Source organism: Ornithorhynchus anatinus, chromosome 10, assembly GCF_004115215.2.
Source record: "Ornithorhynchus anatinus isolate Pmale09 chromosome 10, mOrnAna1.pri.v4, whole genome shotgun sequence".
Taxonomy (NCBI): Eukaryota; Metazoa; Chordata; class Mammalia; order Monotremata; family Ornithorhynchidae; genus Ornithorhynchus; species Ornithorhynchus anatinus.
The window spans coordinates 58,645,636-58,667,881 of NC_041737.1; the positions used below are offsets into that span (position 1 = coordinate 58,645,636).

At 62.4% G+C, this 22,246-nt stretch overlaps 2 protein-coding genes across 2 annotated transcripts; both read left to right on the forward strand.

Moving 5' to 3' along the window:
• Positions 1 to 332: 332 nt before the first annotated feature.
• RPS26 (ribosomal protein S26) lies at positions 333 to 1,468 on the forward strand. The gene is made up of 4 exons (XM_029073678.2): positions 333 to 626; positions 786 to 963; positions 1,088 to 1,218; positions 1,372 to 1,468. Exons 1-4 carry the CDS (start codon positions 624 to 626, stop codon positions 1,405 to 1,407), a joined length of 348 nt encoding a protein of 115 aa, XP_028929511.1. The 5' UTR covers positions 333 to 623; the 3' UTR covers positions 1,408 to 1,468.
• Positions 1,469 to 5,656: 4,188 nt separating this feature from the next.
• On the forward strand, positions 5,657 to 22,096 carry ERBB3 (erb-b2 receptor tyrosine kinase 3). Its single transcript, XM_029074065.2, has 28 exons — positions 5,657 to 5,926; positions 8,599 to 8,750; positions 9,355 to 9,541; positions 9,827 to 9,952; positions 10,277 to 10,342; positions 10,495 to 10,613; positions 11,217 to 11,358; positions 11,529 to 11,645; positions 11,767 to 11,887; positions 12,872 to 12,945; positions 13,026 to 13,116; positions 13,543 to 13,748; positions 13,838 to 13,970; positions 14,104 to 14,194; positions 14,325 to 14,479; positions 14,629 to 14,682; positions 14,817 to 14,958; positions 15,669 to 15,788; positions 15,878 to 15,976; positions 16,096 to 16,281; positions 16,481 to 16,636; positions 16,775 to 16,850; positions 16,954 to 17,100; positions 17,525 to 17,622; positions 18,224 to 18,364; positions 19,053 to 19,130; positions 19,539 to 19,845; positions 21,363 to 22,096. Exons 1-28 carry the CDS (start codon positions 5,827 to 5,829, stop codon positions 21,983 to 21,985), a joined length of 4,107 nt encoding a protein of 1,368 aa, XP_028929898.1. The 5' UTR covers positions 5,657 to 5,826; the 3' UTR covers positions 21,986 to 22,096.
• The last annotated feature ends 150 nt before the right edge of the window (positions 22,097 to 22,246 follow it).

Here is a 22,246-nt window from a genome sequence, read left to right on the forward strand (position 1 = left end):
ATAGCAGCAGCAGCATTTATTGAGCGCTTACTGTGTGCAGAGCACTGTACTAAGCGCTTGGAAAGAACAGTTCAGCACATGTAGCTTCCCAAACCACATTTCCTTCTCGAAGTCTTCCCTGACTAAGCCCTCCTTACCCCTACTCGCCCTCCTCTCCGGCTGAGCCACCCGCCTCCGTACTACGATTCCCACAGCGTGGTTCGACCTCCCCCCCCCCCCAAAAAAAACTACATCCCCCAGCATGCCGCGCGGCTGGCGGACTACAACTTCCGGAGGGCCTGAGCCTCCTCGGCCGGCCGAACTCACATCCCAGCATGCCGTGGAAGGACTTCCGGGAACCGAGACGCCGCGGAGCTTGTCGGGAATCGCATCACCACCCTTTGTCCTTCCACGGGACGAGAAAATAGTACTTCCCTGAATTGAAATACGGGGACCGGTGGGGGCCCGCAGCTCCCCCCGCGCCGTGACGTTGAGTGCAAGGAGAGGAAAAAGGCCGTGGTCGTCCGGTGTCCGTCCGCAGAGGCGCCCGAGCGGGGGGACTTCCGGTGCGGGCGGAGGGATTCGAGCTATATAAGAAGGCTTGGGCGGCGGCCGGATCCTCTTTCGGCCCCTTGGATTCCAAGATGGTGAGCGGCGGGGGCGCGCGAGGGGCCTGAGGGCGGGGAAAGGAGCGCCGGAATGGAGGGGTGCGGGATGGACACCCGGGCCTGGAAGCCGTGGGCGGCGGGGGCCGCGGGGAGCTGCCCCGGGCCCCGACCGCCTTCCCCGTTCCTTCCCCCGCGCAGACCAAGAAGCGACGCAACAACGGGCGCGCCAAGAAGGGCCGCGGCCACGTGCAGCCCATCCGCTGCACCAACTGCGCCCGCTGCGTGCCCAAGGACAAGGCCATCAAGAAGTTCGTCATCCGCAACATCGTCGAGGCCGCCGCCGTGCGGGACATCTCGGAGGCCAGCGTCTTCGACTGTGAGTCCGACCCCTCCACCCTGCCGGTCCTTGCAATAGGCGCGGTGCACTGTGCGAACCGCGCTCCCGGGGGGGAGCCCCGCCGGCTCTGCCGACCTTAACCGTCCCGCCCTCTGCCCCCCAGCCTACGTGCTGCCCAAGCTGTACGTGAAGCTGCACTACTGCGTCAGCTGCGCCATCCACAGCAAGGTGGTGAGGAACCGCTCCCGCGAGGCCCGCAAAGACCGCACCCCGCCGCCCCGCTTCCGCCCCGCCGTGAGTACCGGCCCGTTGAGCCCCGGGCTGGGACGCCTCCGTGTCCCACCTGTCAAGTGCAGGGCCGCCCCGGGGAGGGTCGGAGAGAGGGGGTGGGAGGGCGGTGACCATCTCTTCTGCACCTCTCTGATGTGTCCGTCTTTGTCTTCACAGGGCGCTGCCCCCAGACCTCCCCCGAAGCCCATGTAAGGGGCTTAGCACCACGCGGCCTTGCCCTTGTGCAAGCAAATAAAGTAAAGTTTTCGTGTCAGTCCGTGCCCGACTGATTCCTGGAAGGGGGAGTCAGAACCAAGAGGTGGTTGGGGAGGTGGGAAGAATAATAACAATGTTGGTATTTGTTAAGCACTTCGTGCAGAGCACTCTTCTAAGCCTTTAGGTACAGGGTGGTCAGGTTGTCCCACGTGCGGCTCAGTCTTAACCCCCATTTGGCAGATGAGGGAACTGAGGCACAGAGGAGTGAAGTGACTTGCCCACAGTCAGCTGCCGAGTGGCAGAGCTGGGATTCGAACCCGTGACCTCTGACGCCCAAGCCTGGGCTCTTACCATTGAGCCAAGAAGTGTTAATGGTGTGCCACTGGGCGGATACAAGATGATCTAGGTGTCAGGTGGGGATCCCGGTCTTGATTGAGGAGGGAGAACAGGTTTTGAACTTTTTGTTTTGCAGATGAGGGAACTGAGGTGGCTTGCCCAAATTCACACAGCAGATAAGTGGTGGAGCTGGGATTAGAAACCAGGTCCTCTGAGGCCTGTGCTCTTTGCAGTAGGCCACATTGCTGCTTAATTGGTAGAGTTAGTTGTGCTACTGGTTGTCGGTCATACACGGTCCCTTTCCCAACCAGAGTTTGCAACGTAGGCAGCGGTGGACGGGAAGGTCAGTGTAAATTGGAAAGTGTCTGCATTGAACTCAGATACCCTAAGGAGAAGCAGCATGGCCTAGGAAAAACATGCAATTGGGAGTCATGAGAGCTGTGATCTAATCTGCCTCTGCAGTGTCACTTTGGGCAAGTCACTTGTGTGTCTGTTTGCTTTGTTAATTGGGGATTAAATGCTTGTTCTCTGTGCGAGACCTTTATGGGACAGGAACTATACCTGTTTATATTTGGTATGCTCAGTGATTAGTGCAGTTCTTTGGCAAGTAGTAATCCAAATGCCACAATTATTAGTTTCTAGAAGTAATTTTTGCCCCAGGCTGCACAAGAGGTGGTGCCACAGTGGCTAATAGAAACACAGTTCAGGATGTTCAGACCTTGTGCTTTGTGGTGTATAGCCTGGGAAGGAGGCACTGGGTTTTTGTAGCTTGAAAGAATGTAATGACATTTTTATTTAAGCATGGCATCTGTTATCTAACATTACCTTCATATTTCTAAGGGGAAGAGAGCTGAGGATCAGAAGCAGTGTGGCCTAATGGCGAGAGCACCAGACCTGGGTTCTAGTCCCACCTCTTTGCTGTGATCTTGAGCATTTCTCTACCTCAGATTCCTCATCTGTAAGATGGAGATTTTACTTAAATTGTTTTCTAAGTACTAGGCACAGTTCCAAGTGCTGGGATAGACACAAATCAGAATGTTGTGGCCCACATGGGGCTCAGTCTAGGAGGGAGAACAGCAGTGTGGTCTAGTGGATAGAGTATGAGCTTTGGAGCTGGAACCCATGTAAAATGGAGCCTAGTGGACAGGGTAAGGGCCTGGGAGTCAAAAAGTCATAGGTTGTAATCCCAGATCCACTGCTTGGCTGTGTGACCTTGGTCAAGTGACTTCTGGGCCTCAGTTCCTTTATCTGTAAAATGGAAATTAAGACTATGCGCCTTATGTGGGACTGGGCCTGTGTCCGATCTGATTACCTTGTTCCTATCCCAATGCGTTGGAACAGTGCCTTGGCACATAGTAACACTTGAAAAAATACCCTTATTATTATATGGAACATGGATGGTGTCCAGCCCGATTAGCTTGTGTCTATCCCGGTGCTTAGCATAGTGCCTTTTGCAAAGTAAATCCGTAACATATAATAACATTTAAAAAACCCAAGTATTTTACAGTTGAAACTGAGGCACAGGGAAATTGCCCACGGTCACAGAGCAAACAAGTAGAGGAGCTGGAATTACAACCCAGGTACTTGGAGTCCCAATCGCGTGCTCTTTATGCTTCCCAAATAGCTATTCTGCCTTGATGAAGTCACCCCTGCTGTTGGGTAGAGTGGGATCTCATACTATTTGAACCCTTACTGTGTGCAAGCACTGTTCTGAGCAATTCAATAAATACTATTGAATGAATGAATGATCTCATACTATTTGAACCCTTACTGTGTGCAAGCACTGTTCTGAGCCCTCAGAGGTACAATATGACAGGTGTGAGACAGGTTCCCTGGCCACAAGAATCTTAGAGTTTGAAGGGGGGATGAAGAGTGAAATTGTTCTGGACAGGGACAGAAGTGCGGAGGGTGGGGTGACTAGTGCTTAAAGGCTACAGATCCTGTGCCCAGTCAAGTGCTGGACACATAGTAAATACTTATGAGCTCTTCACAGTTTGCAGCTGGAGAAAGCAGGGCCCTAAGGGCTTGAGTGGGTCACCCACACCCTCATAAGGGTGATTTGAGCCCTGTCCTTAACTAGTTAGGTGAAGGGGGCCATCAGGTGGTGGAAGAACCACGGGGTTTGGAAGGGGCTGGGGTCGGCCACCCTCGCCACCCCCACAGGCATCTCTTGTGAGCCCGACAAGGGACTGTATCCGACTCGGTTTCTCTAGGCTGAGCTCGTTGTGAGCAGGAATGTGTCAGTAAATATGACGGAATGAATCTGGCCGAAGCACGGTGGGGGATCTGAGAAAGCTGGTTCCCAGCTCCTCTGTACCCCCCCCCCCCCCCAGGAGTCGCTGGGCCCCGCCATCCCGCCTTATCCCATCCCATTCCATTCCAACCCTGATCTACTGGCTCTGGCCACCGACCCCTATGGGCGGAAATGCTGTCAGCGTCTGGACATGTGAGCGGTGGGGGCACTTTTCTCCATTCCTTCATTGATATTTATTGCGAGTTTACTGAGTGCAAAGCACTGTACTGAGCGCTTGGGAGAGTGCACTACCACAAACACACATTCCCCGCCCACACAAACTCACAGTCTAGAGGGAGAGACAGACATTAGTATAAATGAATTGCCGATATGGGCGTTGGAGAGGGAGCATGAGTAGTGAAGGGAGCAAGTCAAGACGACCCAGAAGGGAGTAGGAGCGGAGAGGAGGGTTTAGGCAGGGAAGGTTCTTGGAGATGTCTTCAATAAGGTTTTGGGGGGTGGGGGTGGGGGGAGCAATTATCTGATACGAGGAGAGATGGCCTCAGGACAGAGGATGTGGGAGAGTGGTCAGTCTTGATAGACAAGGTGGAGGTACAGTGAGAAGGTTAGCACTAGAATTTGGTTAGGAGGGGGGGGTACACACACACCCCAGCCAGGGGTGGGGAGGGAAGCAGCGTGGCTTCGTAGGAAAAGCACGGGCTTGGGAATCAGGATGTGGGTTCTAATGCTGCTCCGCCCCCTTGTCTCCTGTGTGACCCTGGGCAAGTCACTTCTCTGTGTTCATTACCTCATCTGTGAAATGAGGATTAAGACTGAGCCCACGCGGGGCCACCTGATGACCTCGTCTCTCCCCCAGCGCTTAGGACAGCGCTGGTCACTTAGTATAGCGATTAAGAAATACTGTCATTATTATTATTTGAAAGAAGGGGGGTGTGGCGGGGTTTGGAGGCCCGGGCCGCCGCAGGGGTCGCCAAGCCGCCGCCGCCGCCAGGGGGCAGCGGAGAGCTCGGCGACAGGTGTCGGGGAGGGGGAGGGGAGGGGAGGGGAGGGGGACCGGCCCCGGCCCGGCCCCGTCTGGAAACCCCCTCCCCCAAATGGTGGCGGGAGAGCCCGGCCGGCGCCGGGGGGCGGCCGGCGGAGCCGGCGCGATTTCACGGGGCTGCGGGGAGGGGAGAAGCGCCGCAAGGTCTCGGTCTCGGCCCGGCGTCGGGGGACACGAGGCGGAGCCCCGCCTCCTCCCCCCCCCACCCCCCACCCCCACCCCGCCCGGGCTTTGGGAGCAGAAGGGGGGGAAAGTGGGAGAACCGGCCCGGGGAGCGGGGCACGGGCGGGATCCTATTTGCATAAGGGGCGGGGCCTGTTGGAGCCCCGGGATGGGGCGGGGAGCGGGGGGTTTGGAATTTTCTCCGAGGTCCAAGGGTGATCCCCCACGCCCTCCCATTGGTCTGCGGGATGGGGGGGCCCCCGGCGGGCGGGTGACCGGCAGGCGCGGGGCGGGGGGCGCGGGGGGCCCGGGGGGCGGCGGCCGGGCGGCGGCGGCGGCGAAGAACTTGGGCAGAACTGGCAGCGCCGTGCACCGGGCGGGCAGGGGGCGCGGCCCGGCTCTGACTCACCCTCCCCTCCCTGCTTCTGCACCTCCTCCTCCTCCTCCTCCTCGTCCTCCTCCCCCTTTCCCTCGCTCCTGCTCCAACTCCAACTCCGGCCGGCGTTGCCTTTGCGAACCTGCCGCCGCCTCCACATCCAAATCCGGCCCGGCCCGGCCCAGGTGACCCCGGAGCCCCATGTCCTAGTTCAGGACGGGCCCCCGGACCCCCCGCGCCGGGGCCATGAACGGGGCGGTGGCGCTACAGGTGCTGGGCGCGCTGGGCGTGCTGGGCGGGCTGCTGAGCCCGGCCCGGGGCTCCGACCTGGCCAGTTCGCAGGCAGGTAAGCGACAGGACAAGAGCAGGGAGCCGCCGGGCGGAGGGGAGGGCCGGGCCGGGACGGGACGGGACGGGACGGGACGGGACGGGCCGGGGGAATGGAGACGGTGGAGGTTGGGGGCGCCGGGGTCCGGGAGGTCGCGTTCCCGGTCGGGACAGAAAGCCCTCATTCGAGCCACCCCCCTTTCCCCTTTTCCCCCGACCCCTCTTGGGGGAGTCGCTCCGTGGGACTCTCTGTGGCCCGGCGCGGAGGACCCAGGTGAACCGGGGCCCTGGGAAGCCTGGCTCGCCCGCCCGCTTCCCGGGTTTCGTCCCCTGCCGGTTTCGGTGTCTTGGGGGCGGGGCCCGGAGGGCGGGTTTGGGGGGGACGGGGTGGGGAGCGGGGGAGCTGTTGTTTTGGAAAAACAAGGTTGGTCCCTCCCCCATCCTCTGTTGGGGTGTGGGGGGGAGCCCAGGGCGGAGACTGTCGCGGTGGAGAAGGGCGGGACCCAGACGAGCGAAAGGACCAAGTCCAGGTGATAAGGAACTGGGGAGAGGCGGCCGGTCCCGCCCTCGGGCCAAGAGCCGGCAAACCCCCTACACCCCAGCTAAGAGCAGGCCTGACCAAGTTCCTCCAAGACAAAAGCGGGCAAACTTCCTGTGTCCCCGGCTGAGGCCCGACGGTACCCCCTTGTTTCCCCAGGCTGATACCGGGCAATACCCCCCCCCTTCCCCCAAATTAAAACAGATCTACCCCTTGGCCCCCAAACTAAGAAGGCGAACCCCCCGGTCACCTAGCCGAGGCCGGGCGTTTCCTCTGTCCCCCAATCTAAGGTTCCCCAAGCTGAAAGCAGGCGACCCTCCCCCTCAGCTAAAACCAGGCGAACTCTCTGCCCCCTAGCTAAGGTCAGAGAAGACCCCAGACACCCCCCTCCCCGCGAACTAAAAGCAAAAAGAAACCTCTGCGCCCCCCCCCCCCCAAGATCAGGCGAAGCCCCTGCCTCCCCTAGCTAAGAGCTGATGTGCTTTTTGCCCCCCGCAGCTAAGAGCCCACTACCTTCTGTCCCCCACTTCCCAAGAGTAGGCGCTGTCTCTTCGTCGCCCCTTCCCCAGTGAGGATGGAGACTCCAGATTTCCCCCCCGGGGTCTGAGGAAGAGATCGGGTTGGGGCGGGCCGGGGGTCGCGGGGGGAATGTTCTTCTGATTCCACTGTTGGAGTCTGAGGGGGTCGCTGATGATTCAAAGAGAAGAGAGCAAGGGGCTGGGCCGGGCTGGGCAGGGCCGGGGGGCTGCACCTGTCCCTCCCCCGCAGTTGCCGAAACTAAATTTAGGTTCCGGAGCCTTGAACTGGACACTCCCGCGGGGGGAAGGGGGGAGGCCTCCTGCCCAAACAATCCTACTTGCCCCCACTACCGGAGTTTGGGGGGGTTTCTTCGCTCCCCGGGGCCCCTAAACTGCCCGGGAAAGAGCCACGAGGAGAGACGAGGGCGGGCGTCGGGGCTGTCGGTTCCCGGAGTTGGGGAGGGGTGGGGGGGGGGCGGGGGTTAGAAGACCCCCTTCCATCCCCCTTCCATCCCCCTTCCATCCCCCTTCCCCTGTCCCTTATCTAGTTCTCCCAGCTTCTGGGCATCCGGCCCCGTCTGTCCCCAACTATGGCTCCTTTGTCCACGCTGCTGGACGCGGGGGGGAGGCCCCGGATTGGGGGGAGGGGGCGCTGACCTTCCCCTGTCGGCTCCTCTCGGGGTCCCGTCTCCCCAGCACGGCCTGCCCCTGCCCCTGGCCCTGCCCAGCCCGCCCTGGACGCGGTCCACCGACGGGCACGGGCTCCCACGAGCCGAAGCCCACGCCCTTCTCCGCCGTCGGTGGGCAGGGGCGGGGGGTCCGGGACCCAGGCGCCCCCGGCTTCCAGCCCCAATCCGTTTCCCTTCCTCCCTGCCCCCCGGGGCCTGAGCCCGCCCTCCTCGCCCACCTCCCGCTGAGCTGGCGCGGCCCGAGGGCAGGGCGGTCGGTGGCAGCTGGTACCGTGCCCCCCGCAGCCCCACGCCTACCCCGCTTTGGGGTGGGGGGGCGGAGCGGAGGCAAACACCCCCCACGTGGGCAACGGTCCCCCTCCCGGGAGGCGCGGGACGCCGGGAAGTCCCTTGTCGCCTCCAATGGGATGGGGGGTACTTGGTGCGAATCCCGCGCGGCCAGGGGCAGCGAGGTGGGGGTCTCCTCCGCGGGCCCAGAGACAAAGCCCCCATTGACCCCCCCCCCAAGTGAGGTCACGTCTGAGGCCTGGGCGGGGGGGGCGGGGGCCGGGGGCAGGAGGAAGCCGGGAGGGGGTGGGGCGGCCCCCTCCTCTCGGGCAGAATCGCCCCATTGTGGGTCCGGCCGTGGCCCCGGGCGCCCCCTCCCCACCCCCACGCCGGACACAATGGACGCTGTGTGCCCCGGGAAAGGGGGGGGGGGGGCCAGAGTCTCTTTATTCCCGGGACCCCGTGAGGGGGGCGGGCTGGGGTCGACTCGCCTCCCCGCCCCCATGGCCAGCCCCCTCCTCTCTGCCCTCCTAGGGGGGTGGGGGGATCCGGCTGTCTGGGCTGGGGGGGTGGGGGAGTGGGTAGGTCGGTCTGGCTGAGGCAGGAGGTTTGGGGGTGGGGGGAGAGAAATCCGCCCCCCCCCCCCCGGCTCCTGTGACCCCTCACCCCCACCCCGCAGTGTGCACGGGGACCCTCAATGGGCTCAGCGTGACCGGGGATGCCGAAAACCAGTACCAGACCCTGCACAAGATGTATAATCAGTGCGAGGTGGTCATGGGGAACCTGGAGATTGTGCTGACCGGACACAGCCCGGACCTGTCCTTCCTGCAGGTCAGTCCCGGTTGGCCACCCCCCAGCCCCGCTCCGCAGTCCCGTGGGCTCCGACACCCAAGAAAGGCGGTGGGCGGGGAGAGGGGATGATCCGTGGGCTCGGGCTCCCAGGGATCCACTCATTCGATCGTTATTTGAGTGCTCACTGTGTGCAGAGCACTGTGCTGAGTGCTCGGGAGAGTACGCTATAGCAATAAAGTGACACATTTCCTGTCCACCGCAGGCTCACAGCCTAGAGTTCTCAGTCTATCCCGGCTCCTCCCCTTGTCTGCTGCGTGGCCTTGGGAAGTCACTTAGCTTCCCTGGGCCTCAGTTCCCTCATCTGGAAAATGGAGATTGAGGCTGTGAGCCCCACGTGGGACAGGGACTGTGTCCAACCCAATTTGGTTGTATCCATCCCAGCGCTTAGTACAGTGCCTGGCACATAGTAAGCGCTTAACAAATACCACAGTTATTAGAGGGGAAGACAGACATAAATAAATAGTGACGGATATGGACATAAGTTCTGGGGGGAGTCCGTGGGCTCCCGGGGGGTGGTCCATCGGAAGGGAGCCGGAGATTGGGGGAAAGATCTGAGTTCGAGTGACCACCTCGTGCCCCGCAGTGGATCCGGGAGGTGACGGGCTACGTCCTGGTGGCCATGAACGAGTTCTCGGAGCTGCCGCTGCCCAACCTGAGGGTGGTGCGGGGCGCTCAGCTCTACGAGGGCAAGTTCGCGCTCTTCGTCCTGCTCAACTACAACACCAACAGCAGCCACGCTCTGCGCCAGCTCCGCCTCACCCAGCTCACCGGTCAGAGTCCCCGGCCCTGCTCCCGCCCCCTTGCCCCCCTGCCCCCCTGCCCCCGCCCCGGCCCAGCACTGCTGGAAAACAAACAGGAGGTGGAGGGCCCCGGGCCCCGGCTCACTCCTCGCCTGCCAAACCGGATCCAGACAGGTGTCTGTCTGAGGAGCTCGGCCCTCCCCCCTCCCTCCGCTCTCTCTCCCTCCCCGGCGGCCCCCGCCCCCTGGAGCGGGGTCGCCGAGGGGCCGGTGTGTGGCTGGCACAGCCCTGACCCCCTCCCTCCCGGCCCCCCAGAGATCCTGGCCGGAGGAGTTTATATCGAACGCAACGAGAAGCTCTGCCACATGGACACCATAGACTGGAAGGACATCGTGCGGGACCCCCGGGCCGAGATCGTGGTCAAGAGCAACGGGCAGAGTTGTGAGTGGTGCCGGGCCCCTACCCGCCCGCATCTTGAACACCTTGCCCAGCCCACCCGCCTGCCAACTCTGCCCCTCGTCTCACTGCCCGACTCTCCTGCCCCACCTCCTGCCCTGTTCTGCCCTGGCCCTTCACTCGGGAACCCAGGCTGGGCTAGCGGGGCGCTGGTTGAGGGTTTAAATTTAGGGTTCCCCTCGGTGGGATCCCTTATACTGGCCTGGGGCCTGAGGTGGGGTGGGAGCGGGGGGGTGTTGAGGCTCTTGGCCTTCCCCTCCTGTCCGGAGGCTGCCCCAACCCCCGATGACTTGTCTACCGTCTTTCCAGGTCCTCCGTGCCACGAGAAGTGTGGTGGCAAGTGCTGGGGTCCCGGGCCAGAGAACTGCCAGACCTGTGGGTATCGCTCCCCCACCCCGACCGCCCCCTCAAACCTGCCCCGGACTGCCCACGGACCACGACCCCTCTCTCCCCGGGGAGGGGTCTGAGGGGCCCGGGTGGAGGCCATTCCGTTCCCTGATCTTGACCTCCCCTCATGCCCCCTCCAGTGACCAAGACGATCTGCGCTCCCCAGTGTAACGGGCACTGCTTTGGCCCCAACCCCAACGAGTGCTGCCATGACGAGTGTGCGGGGGGCTGCGCGGGACCCCGGAACTCCGACTGCTTCGTACGCCCACCGGGTGGCCGGTGGTGGGGCGGCGAGGGGGGAGTAGTAGAGAGAAGTAGCGTGGTTTAGGGGAAACAGCTCGGGTCTTGGAGCCAGCAGGTCATGGGTTCTAATCCCGGCTCTGCCACTTGTCTGCCGGGCGGCCTTGGGCAAGTCAGTTCACTTCTCTGTGCCTCACTTACCTCATCTGGAAAATGGGGATTAAGACTGTGAGCCCTTTGAGGGACAGGGACTGTGTCCAACCCAACTTGCTTGTATCCACCATGGTGCTTGGTACCGTGGCTGGCACACAGTAAGTGCTTAACTTACACCATAATTATTATTATTATCGTTACTAGAGGGAGGGGAAAAGATCGGGACGCCGGTTGGTCCACTTTGGGGTAGGGGGCGGGTCTTGGGGTGCGCTCTGATTGTCGGGGGGTGGGGCTTAGGTGGTTCTACACTGGGATGGGGGCGAGGTTCTGCTCCATGTCGGGGGGCAGGGCGGGACGCGAGCGGCTTTGTACGTGGAGGCGAGCAGGACTCGGATTCCCCAGTAGGGACAGAGAGCCAGGGGGACGAGTCTGCCGGGATCCCGGCTCTGACCCCGGCTCCCACCCCCAGGCCTGTCGACACTTCAATGACAGCGGGGCCTGCGTCAACCGGTGTCCGTTGCCCCTCATCTACAACCAGCTCATGTTCCAGCTCGAGCCGAACCCCAACATCAAATTCCAGTTTGGGGGGGTCTGTGTGGCCAGCTGTCCCCGTGAGTAGCCGGGCGGCCTAGCCAGCTGTCTCTGGGAGTGGGGAGGAGGGTCTGGCCGTCCCTGTAAATAGAAAAGGGGGTGGGCGTCCAGCTGTGGAGGGAGTACGGTGGGCCCTCCTTGCCCAGATGGGTGGAGCGCCTCACCCCTGCCTCCCACCGTCTCCTCTCAGATAACTTCGTGGTGGACCAGACCTCGTGTGTCCGCGCCTGCCCCGGAGACAAGATGGAGGTGGAGAGAGGCGGGGGGCTGCGTTTCTGTGAGCCCTGCGGGGGGCTGTGCCCCAAAGGTGAGGGGGAAGCTAACTCCAGGAGTCCCGCCCCCGTGCCTATCCCATCCGGCCCGCCGCCAATTCCCACCCGGTCCCCTCTCCCCGCCTCCCCCAACGGCCGCCCTTCCGCCCCGTGCAGCCTGCGAGGGGACGGGCTCCGGGAGCCGCTTCCAGACCGTGGACTCCAGCAACATTGACCGGTTCGTGAACTGCACCAAGATCCTGGGCAACCTGGACTTCCTGGTCACTGGCCTGCAAGGGTCAGTCACTCCCCAAGTCCTGACCCCCACCCTCCCGGTCAATCAGTCGGTGGTATTTACTGAGCTCCATGTGCAGAGCACTGTACTAAATGCTTGGGAGGGTCCAGTGGATTTAGGTGACGCAGTCGCTGCCCTCGAGGGCTTACGGTCGATCTACTGTGTGCCAAACCGAGTAGTTAGCGCTTAGGATAGTCCGGTAGAGGTAATAGGTACTATCTCTGCCTTCAAGGAGCTTACCGTCTACTGGGTTCCAAATACTGCTCTAAGGGCTTGGGGTATTCCACTAGGGGTAGTAGAATTGATCCCTGATTCAAGGAGCTTACACTCTGCTCATTCATTCAATCTTAGGTATGGATTGCTTACTGAGTGCAAAACACTGTATTAAACTCTTGGGAGAGTACACTCTAACGATAAACAGACACACATTCCCTGGCTATGAGATCTCAGACTAGACGCTGTGTACCAAGCATCGTACTGAGCGCTTGAGAGAGTTCAGTAGAGGTAGTAGACGGCGTCCCCTGTCCTCCAGCAGTTTACCGTCTAGCAGGGGACTTCCTGCTCACCGGCCTGCAGCTGTCAGTCCCTCCCTAACCCTTGACTTGTAGCCCTCAACCCGGACATCCTGGCCACTGCCCTGCAAGGGTCAGCCCCTCCCTGATCCCTCTTCCTGCCCTCCAGGCCCATCCAGTCAGTGGAATCTATTGAGCGCTTATTGTGTGCAGAGCACTGTCCTAAGAGCTTGGGAGAGTACAGTAGAACAATATAACAGACACATTCCTTGCCCACAGTGAGCTTCCAGTCTAAAGGGGGAGACAGACATTAATATAAATAAAATAAAATTGCAGATGTGTACATAAGTGCCGTAGGGCTGGGAGGGGGAACGAATAAAGGGAGGACCCCGTCCCTTCTTCCTTCCTTCTCTTCCCCGCGGCCGTCTGGGTACATCCCCGCCCCCCGGCTAACACTCGGGTCTCCTCCCCCCAGGGACCCCTGGCACAACATCTCCGCCCTGGATCCGGAAAAGCTCAATGTGTTCCGCACGGTCCGAGAGATCACCGGTGAGCAGGGACGGAGGGGATCGAGGGAGCTGGGGCCGGGGGGCTCTCGGGTCAGCCCTGACGTCGCCCCCTTTGTCCAGGTTACTTGAACATCCAGTCGTGGCCTCCCCACATGCACAACTTCAGCGTCTTCTCCAACCTGACCACCATTGGCGGGCGGAGCCTCTACAAGTGAGAGCGGGAGGAGGGGCGGGGAGACCGGGTGGTGGTGGGGGGTTGAGGGGACGGCCTGGGTCCCCCTCAACCTGGCTCCGAACCTCCCCCTAGGGTTCCGACGCCCCCCACACTCACGTACACCCCCCATTCTGCTCCTCCTCTGCCCTAACCCCTGTTCTCTGACCTTCCCCCAACTCTGCCCTCTGCCCCGTAGTAGCATTGATTAAGCACTTACTATGTGCCAGTAATAACACTGAGCAGTGGAGCAAGTACAAGATAACCAGTTGTGCCCCCACTTCTGACTCCGATCTGTTCGCTCTGCTCCCCCGGCCCACCCGCTCCCCCTCCGCCCCCTCAAACCCACCAGTTCTGCCCTCCACCCCCGGCCCCGCTGTGCGCGCTGCCCCCCCGCACCCCGACGCCCCCGCCTCGTCCCCACAGCCGCGGCTTCTCGCTGCTCATCATGAAGAACGCGAACGTCACGTCGCTGGGGCTGAGGTCCCTGCGGGAGATCAGCGCGGGCAGCGTTTACATCAGCTCCAACCAGCGCCTCTGCTACTACCACTCCCTGAACTGGCCGCGGCTGCTCCACGGGGACCGGACCCAGCAACTGGACATCAAGAAGAACCGGCCAAAGAAGGAGTGCGGTCAGCTGGGGGCCGGGCCTGACGGGGTGGGGGGTCCGTCGGGGCCGGGGCAGGGCGGGCCGGTCCCCGCTGACCGCCTTCCCCCACAGAGGCCGCGGGCCTGGTGTGCGACGGCCTGTGCTCCGACGGCGGCTGCTGGGGCCCCGGGCCCGGCCAGTGTCTCTCCTGTCGCAACTACAGTCGCGACGGCGTCTGCGTCCCCGACTGCAACTTCCTCTCGGGGTACGAGGACGGGTCGGGATCGGGAAGGGGGGGGGCGGGGGGGCCGGGGATGCCGCGGGCAGGGACGGAGCCTCCACCCAGCCCGGGTGGTGTCTGGGGGTGACCTTTCCCTTCTCCCCATTCCGCCGGCCAGGGAGCCCAGGGAGTTTTCCAGCGAGTCCGAGTGTTTCCCCTGCCACCCGGAGTGCCAGCTGGTGGAGGGCGGGGCCACCTGCAATGGCTCGGTACGGCTGGGGGAGGGGCGGGGGCTGAGGTTCCAGGGGAGGGGTGAGGGCTGGGGTCCTGGGGGAGGGGATGGGGGTCAGGTCCTGAAGGAAGGGAGGAGCCAAGACGGAGTTCACCCCTCCCCACCAGGGCTCCGATGCCTGCACCCACTGTGTCCACTTCCGGGATGGGCCGCACTGCGTGGGCAGCTGCCCGCATGGGCTCCTGGGGGTCAACGGTCCCATCAACAAGTACCCAGATGGTCAGCGCGAGTGTCAGCTCTGCCACGAAAACTGCACTCAAGGGTGAGGGGCGGCGAGGCCAGGTTCGGGGGGCCGCCAGGGTGGGGCGGGGGCTGCGGGGCGGGGGCTCCCAAGGGTGGAAAGGCTCACCCGGGGGATCCCTAGGGGCAGGGGCCGATCGCATGTGACTCCGGGGCACGTGTCTCCGTCAGGTGTGACGGTCCAGGACTGCGGGGCTGCCTGGGCGTACCCCTGGCCGGGGCAAGGTACGGAGCCGGGCGGCGGGGAGGACAGACCGGTTGGGGGAGGGGGTGGGGCTGGAGGGGGAGGACCACCCTCTCTCTGACTCTCTTGTCCTTCTCCTTGCCCCCTCACGCCCCCCTCCCCATGCCCCTTGCAGCAAGGCCCCCTTGGTGGTGAGCCTGGCGATGGTGGGGAGCGTGGTCCTGGTCACCTTGGCCTCAGTGCTCGCCCTGCTGTACTGGCGCGGACGCAAGATCCAAAAGAAGAGGGCTATGCGACGCTACCTGGAGCGAGGAGAGGTCAGGGGGCCGCGGGGGGCTGCGGGGGGGCTTGAGGGGACGGCAGGCAGGATCACACTCCACTCTCAGACCGTGAGACCATGAGACACCCCTCCCTCCCCCCTCAATAGACCCCCTGCCCTAGAATCCATCCTCAACGAGGACCCACCGGAGACCCTTGCACCGAGCCTGACCTTAGACCCCCTTTACTCTCCCCCGATCGCCTCCACCTTGACCTCTCTGTCGTTGTCCTGCAGGCCCCAGATTAGGAGGTGACCAGTTCAGTCAATCGATCAATCAGTCAACATCACTGATTGAGCTCCTACTGTGCTGAGCGCTTGGGAGAGGACAATAGCATTAGTAGACACGAGTCATGCCCTCAAGTGGCTTACAGTCTACAGTGCGCACAACATGATGACAAGCGCTTGGGAGAGGACAGTAGCATTAATAGACGGATCCCTGCGCTCAAGGATTTTACAGCCAAGCAGGGGAGACAGATGCAAAAATAACTACAGGCAGCGTACATAGGATATCGTTGTAGGTGTTGTATCTATCTCAGTGCATAGTACAGTGCTTGGCAAATGATAAGTGCTTAGTAAATACAGTTGAGTAAACGAATGCATGAATGATTGACAATGCTGATGGTTGGCGTGTGAAAGAGACTCCTGGGTTTGGGGTGTGTGTGTGTGTGAGAGAGAGAGGGAGAGACACTCCCTGGCCACCCTCCACAGAGCCTTGAGCCCCTGGACCCCAGCGAGAAGGCCAATAAAGTCCTGGCCCGCATCTTCAAGGAGACCGAGCTCCGGCGTCTCAAAGTCCTCGGTTCTGGCGTATTTGGCACCGTGCACAAGGTGGGGCGGGACCTGGGACGGGGTGGAGGGTGGGGCTGGGGCCTGGCGGAGCCAGGGGTCGGGCTGACCCCTGCTCCCCCAAACCCCAGGGCGTGTGGATCCCCGAGGGTGAGTCCATCAAGATCCCCGTCACCATCAAGGTGATCCAGGACCCGAGCGGGCGGCAGGGTTTCCAGAGTGTCACCGACGTGAGTGGGCTGGGGGGCCGGGGACTGGGAGGCTGCAGCGATGGGGGCAGCTTGGAAGTCCCCGGGGAGTGGGGGTGCCGACCCTGTGCTCACTCCTGGTGCTGCACCCACCCCCACAGCACATGCTGGCCATGGGCAGCCTGGACCATGCCCACATCGTGCGGCTGCTGGGCCTGTGCCCCGGGGTGACGCTGCAGCTGGTGACCCAGTACCTGCCCCTGGGTTCCCTGCTGGACCACGTGAGGAGACACCGGGATGCCCTGGGGCCTCAACTCCTGCTCAACTGGGGTGTGCAGATCGCCAAGGTGGGTACTGGCAGGGCCGCAGGGGCTGGGGGGTGCAGATCACTAGGGTGGGGAGTCTGGGGCGGGGTTCGGGTTGCCAAGGCAGGTACAGATGGGAGGTGGGAGGTTGCAGATAGCCAGGAGGGCATCAGTGGGGTTGAGGACCGGGCTTCCCTGATCTGAATGGTCTGCCCCATCCCGCGCCCACCTGCCCCTGCAGGGCATGTACTACCTGGAAGAGCACGGACTTGTGCACCGGAACCTGGCCGCCCGCAATGTCCTGCTCAAGTCTCCCAGCCAGGTGCAGGTGGCCGACTTCGGCGTGGCTGACCTGCTGCCCCCCGACGACAAGAAACTCTCCCACGGCGACATCAAGGTGGGTCCGGGGAGGTGGCGGGGCCCCGGCGGGTCACCAGTCCATGGGGAGGAGGGCGCGATTTCCCCCCACCGTGACTTCTTTCCCTCCTCTCCGCTCTGACCTCCACCTCCACCCCGGCCTCCGCTCTCTCCCCAGACCCCCATAAAGTGGATGGCCCTGGAGAGTATCCACTTCGGAAAGTACACCCACCAGAGCGATGTCTGGAGCTATGGTCAGTGCCCAGCACCTCGCGGCCCCCGCTCCCTCCCCGCAGCCCCATCCCGCCCACACCTCCCCTCACGCCTCCCCCCCGACCCGTCCTGTCCCGGTCCCAGGTGTGACAGTCTGGGAGCTGATGACGTTTGGGGCAGAGCCCTACTCTGGCCTGCGTCTGTCCGAAGTACCCGACCTGCTGGAGAAGGGGGAGCGGCTGGCCCAGCCCCAGATCTGCACCATCGACGTCTACATGGTCATGGTCAAGTGTGAGTCGCCCCTCCGACCTCGCCAACCCGCCTCCCCTCGCTCACCCTGTCGACCTCACCTGCGCCCCCCACCACCTGCCCCAGCCAATACCCACCATCCCCTGCCAATCTTCACCTGGTGCCCACGGGCCCCCCGCCGATGCTGCCGATCCTCGTGGATGCCCACCACCACTCCCGGCCCCGCCCCCGCTGACCCTGGCTCGGCCCGTGGACCTCTGCCAACCCCTGCCACCCTCACCGCTCTCTGCCACCCTCGCCTACCCCCCACTGATGCTCAAGGGCATGCACTGCCCCCGCCACCGCTCCTGACTCCCGCCAGGCTTGCCGCCCCCACCGCCCCTCAGTGACCCCGCCGGCCCCCCGCCGGCCACCACCCTCCCCCGGGCCCTCACCTCCCCTTACCAATCCCCCGTGCCCACGCCAGGCTGGATGATCGATGAGAACATCCGCCCGACGTTCAAGGAGCTGGCCAACGAGTTCACCCGCATGGCACGTGACCCGCCCCGCTACCTCGTCATCAAGGTGCCTCCGGTGGCTGGGGCCCGGTTGGGGTGGGCGCGGGAAGGGGGTGGGGACGGGGTAGGTCAGTAGCCGTTCCCGCTCCCCACTCTCTGCCCCGTCCCCCCCTCACCGGGTCGACCGGCAGCTCCCAGGTAGCCAGGGCCAGGCTGTGCCCACGGGGTCTCAGACTATGCTTTTGGTGGGGACTCTGCTCTTTTTAGCTCATCGGCGTGCTTTTCCGCCACGACCCCTGCCATCATCGGCACCTCCCCCAACCCCTCTTCTGCCACCCTTCTCCCCACCGTACCGGCAGACGTGTCCCTTCGCATTCCCCTCCCCACAGAGGGAGAATGGTGGGCCGGGCCCCACCCTCCCACCCCTCACCCCCGGCCCCTTCCGTGCCGCGGATCTGACCCTCTCCATTCCTCTTGCCACAGAGGGAGAGTGGGCCAGGCCCTGTCTCCTGCCCCCCTCCATGCCACAGTTCTAATCAATCTATCAACCAGGGGTATCGAGTGCTTACTGTGTGCAGAGCACTGTACTAAGTACTAGGCACGTTCCCTTCCCACCACAAATTTCCAGTTTAGGTCCGACCCTGTCGATTCCTCTCCCCTCCCCACAGAGGGAGAATGGGCCAGGCCTGGCCCTGAGCGACAAGGAGGTGGAGGTGCTGGCTCTGGAGCCAGACCTGGACTTCGACCTGGAGGATGAGCTGGGCTCTGAGGTCAGCCTGCCCCTCAGCCTGCCGGCCCGGCCCCGTGGGGTAAGACCCAGTCGATCCCTCGGCAACACCGACTGAGCACCCACTATGTGGGGAGCGCTGGACTGAGCGCCCACTGTGTGTGTGGAGTACTGACTGAGCACTTGGGAGAGGACAGTCCGGTCCAGTGGAATGCAATCCTGCCCTCAAGGAGCCTCCAGTCTAACAGCGCAGACACACAAAGTAGTCCCCAGGAGAAGACAGGAGAGTGGGCAAGGAGAGGGGAGAGGCAGTCAGGGCTTCCAACCCTCACAGTGGGCTTGTTGCCCGGTCCGGGAGGGCAATGGTCCAGTCGGGCAGTGACAAGTGGCTGGACCAGTTTGGAAGGAGAGGCAGGGGCGGATTCTAGAGATGTCAGTGGGGAGAACGGAAGGCTTTGGGGCAGACTGGATGGGCTGGGCGAGGGGTGAAAGAGAGGGGGAATCGAGGATAACGTCAGGGCCACCGACTTGAGAGACGGGGAGGATGGTGGTGGTGTCCTCAGTGCTGAGAAAATCACGGGCAGGAGAGGGTTTGGTGGGGAAGATGAGGAATTGAGTTATTTTAGCCCACCGCCTCACCCTTTCCCGCACCATCTCCAGATGACTTCTCTCCTGTCTCTCCTTCCCATGGTGGCGTGGGGACCCCTCGGGGGGGAGGGCCTGGGATCCCCCAGACCTCCCTAATACACCTTCCCCCTGTCCCCAACCAGAGCCACAGCCTGCAGAGCCCAGGGTCGGGATACATGGCCATGAACCAACCCAGCCTCAGCCTCAGCAGCTCTCAACAGGTACGCCAGGCGGGGGACCCCCACTCTCTCGGCCCCATCCATGGACCTCTGACCCCTGACCCCTCAGCTGGGCCTGGAAGGGAGACAGACCCAGAGCTGGTGGGCAAGTCGGGGTCCAGAGGAAATGGGTCATGGGGGCGATGGTGGTGGGCTGCTCTGCCCACCCCCTAACTCCTTACAGATGCGGTCTCTAACTCTCTCCCCATTTCTCTTTGGTCTCTTTGGTCTCTGGTCTCCTCTCTCTCTGGTCACTCCTCGTGGCTGTGGTTTCTTCCCGTGTCTGTTCGATCCTTCCCCGGGATCTACCTGGCCTCTCCTCGGGTCTGCCTGGCCTCTCTGCCCTCCCCTCCACGGGTTTCTCTGCCTGTCCGTCTGTCTGTGGTCTGTCTGCGTGACCCGGCCTCGCAGGCCGGGGTGCCCGGAGGGGAGCGGCCCCAGCGCCCGAACTCCCTGCGCCCGAACCGCCGGGGCCGGCTGGCGTCTGAGTCGTCAGAAGGGCGGGGCACAGGGTCGGAGCCGGAGCTGCAGGAGGGGCTCTCGCTGTCGGGGAGCCTGTGCTACAGTCCGCGGCCCCGGGGGGACAGCGCCTACCACTCCCAGCGCCACAGCCTTCTCACCCCGCACACCCCGCTCACCCCGCTCACCCCGCTCACCCCCACCGGCTTGGACGAGGAGGATGCCAATGGCTACGTCATGCCTGACCGTCGCACCAAAGGTGACCGAACGCTCGAGCCCCGGGACTAGAAATTAATCGGGAAAGGCCTCAGCCACTCAATCAGTGGTATTTATTGAGCGCTTACTGTGGGCAGAGCACCATACTAAATGCTTGGGAGAGTTCAGTACAACAGAGTCGGTAGGTATATTCCCTGCCCACAATGAGCTCACAGTCTAGGGGGGAGATAAGACATTAACGAAAATAAATAAATTACGGATAGGGACATAAATGCTGTGGGGCTGGGGGGTGGGGGCGGTGAATCCAAGGGCAGGAGCCAAGAGGGAGATGAGGGCTCAGTAGGGGAAGGTCTCTTGGAAGCGATGTGATTTTAATAAGGCTGCGAAGGTGGGGAGAGTGGTGGTGTGGCATAGGCGGACATGGGCAAGACGTCGGCGACGAAAGATGAGATCGAAGTACGGCAAATATGTTGGTGTTAGAGGAGTGAGGTGAAGGTGGGAATTCAGAAGGGCTTGGAAGATGGAGAGATCACTGGTCTGCCAGGGGTGCAGAGGGAGGGAGTTCCACCCGGTGGGGCAGGGTTGGGGGAGCAAGAGATGGTCGGGGGGCAAGAGAGAGGAGATCGAAGCCCAGGGAGTAGGTTTTCTGGAGAGGAGCAAAGTGGTCGAGCCGGGAGGGAGTGGGAGAGGAGCGAGGATAAGGAAGAGGGGAGAGAGTCGGTCGGTCATATTTACTGAGCACTTACCGTGTGCAAAGCACTATACTAGGTGCTTGGGAGAAGACACTATAACAATACAACAGACACATTCCCTGCCCACAGCGAGTTTACAATGTAGAGAGTCGAGGGAGTAACATAAAGCTGACGAATAGAGGTTTCTGCTTGATGCGGTGATGGATGGACAACTAGGGGAGGGTTTTGGATGAGCAGGAAGACGGGTGTAGAAGGACATTTTACCAGAGTGATCTGGCCATTCACTCAATCGTGTTTATTGAGCACTTATTGTGTGCAGAGCACTGTACTAAGCACTTGGAAAGTACAATTCAGCAACGGATAGAGACAATCTCTACCCAACAACGGGCTCACCGTTTAGAAAGGAGAGACAGACAACACCAGCAGAGTGAAGCCCGGACTGGAGAGGGAAGAGGCTGGAAGTGGGGAGGTCAGCCATGAGGCTGATGCGGTAGTCCCCCTCTAGACTGTGAGCTCGTTGTGGGCAGGGAATGTATCTGTTTATTGTTATATTGTAGTTCCCTAAGCACTTAGGACAGTGCTCTGCGCACAGTAAGTGCTCAAATACGATTGACTGATAAGTGGGGTGGGACAAGTGCCTGGAGAGGAAGGGGCAGAGGCTGGGGAGCAAGAACCCACAGGATTCGGTGACTGGACGGATGTGGAGGTTCAGGGAGAGAGAGGTGTCTTCTCAATCGATCACTGGTATCGACTGAGCGCTTACTGTATGCCAAGCACTGTGCTACGCTTCGGGGAGGATACAGTGTAACAGAGTTGGTCGACACGTTCCCCGCCCGCAACGAGACTGTCCCTACGTTCTGCCCGCCAGGTCTCCCCAGCTCGCGGGACGGCACCCTGTCCTCGTCCGTGGGGCTCAGCTCCGTCCTGGGCACCGAGGAGGAGGAGGAGGCCGACGACGCCGATCAGGAGGAGGAGGATGCCGACGAGGAGGAATACGAATACATGAACCGGCAGCGGAAGCGAGGGCGAGGGCGAGCCCACGGCCCCGCCGCGGCTCCCACCCCAACGCCCCGGTCCCGGCCGGGCTCCCTGGAGGAGCTGGGCTACGAGTACATGGAACTGAGCTGGGAGCAGAGCGCCTCGCTGGGCAGCACCCACAGCTGCCCCCTGCAACCCGAGCCCGCGGGAGCAGACGCTGCCGCCACCGACGACTACCAGTACATGAACCGGCGGGGCGGGGGCTGCCCGCCGGGGGCCGGGGACTACACGGCCATGGGGCCCGGGAGCCCTCCGTCGCCCCCCGCCCCCGGGGACCAGGGCTACGAGGAGATGGGGACCCTGCGGAGGGCGGGTTCCACCGGGCGCCGGCCCTGTGCCCGCGACGCCCGCCTGAAGCCCCTGCGCTGCCTGGAGGTGGCCGACTCGGCCTTCGACAACCCCGACTACTGGCATAGCCGCCTGTTCCCCAAAGCCGGGGCCCCCCGCTCCTGACCCCACCTGGACCCCTCCCCGACTCTCCCCACCTCTGGCAGCTGTCGCCCTCGGGCCCAAGGCCCCGGCGCGTTTCTCATTTTTTTACTGAATCAACGTGATTTTAACCAATTTTGCCCCTTCTCTCCCTCGCATCCCCCTCCTCTCCTTTTTGCCAAGCTCCCTCTGGGAGTGGAGTGTGGTGGGTGTGTGCGGGGGGGGGAGGGGGGGGCGCAGGGTGTATGTGTGTGGCAGGTGTGTGTCTCTGAAGCTATGAAGGAT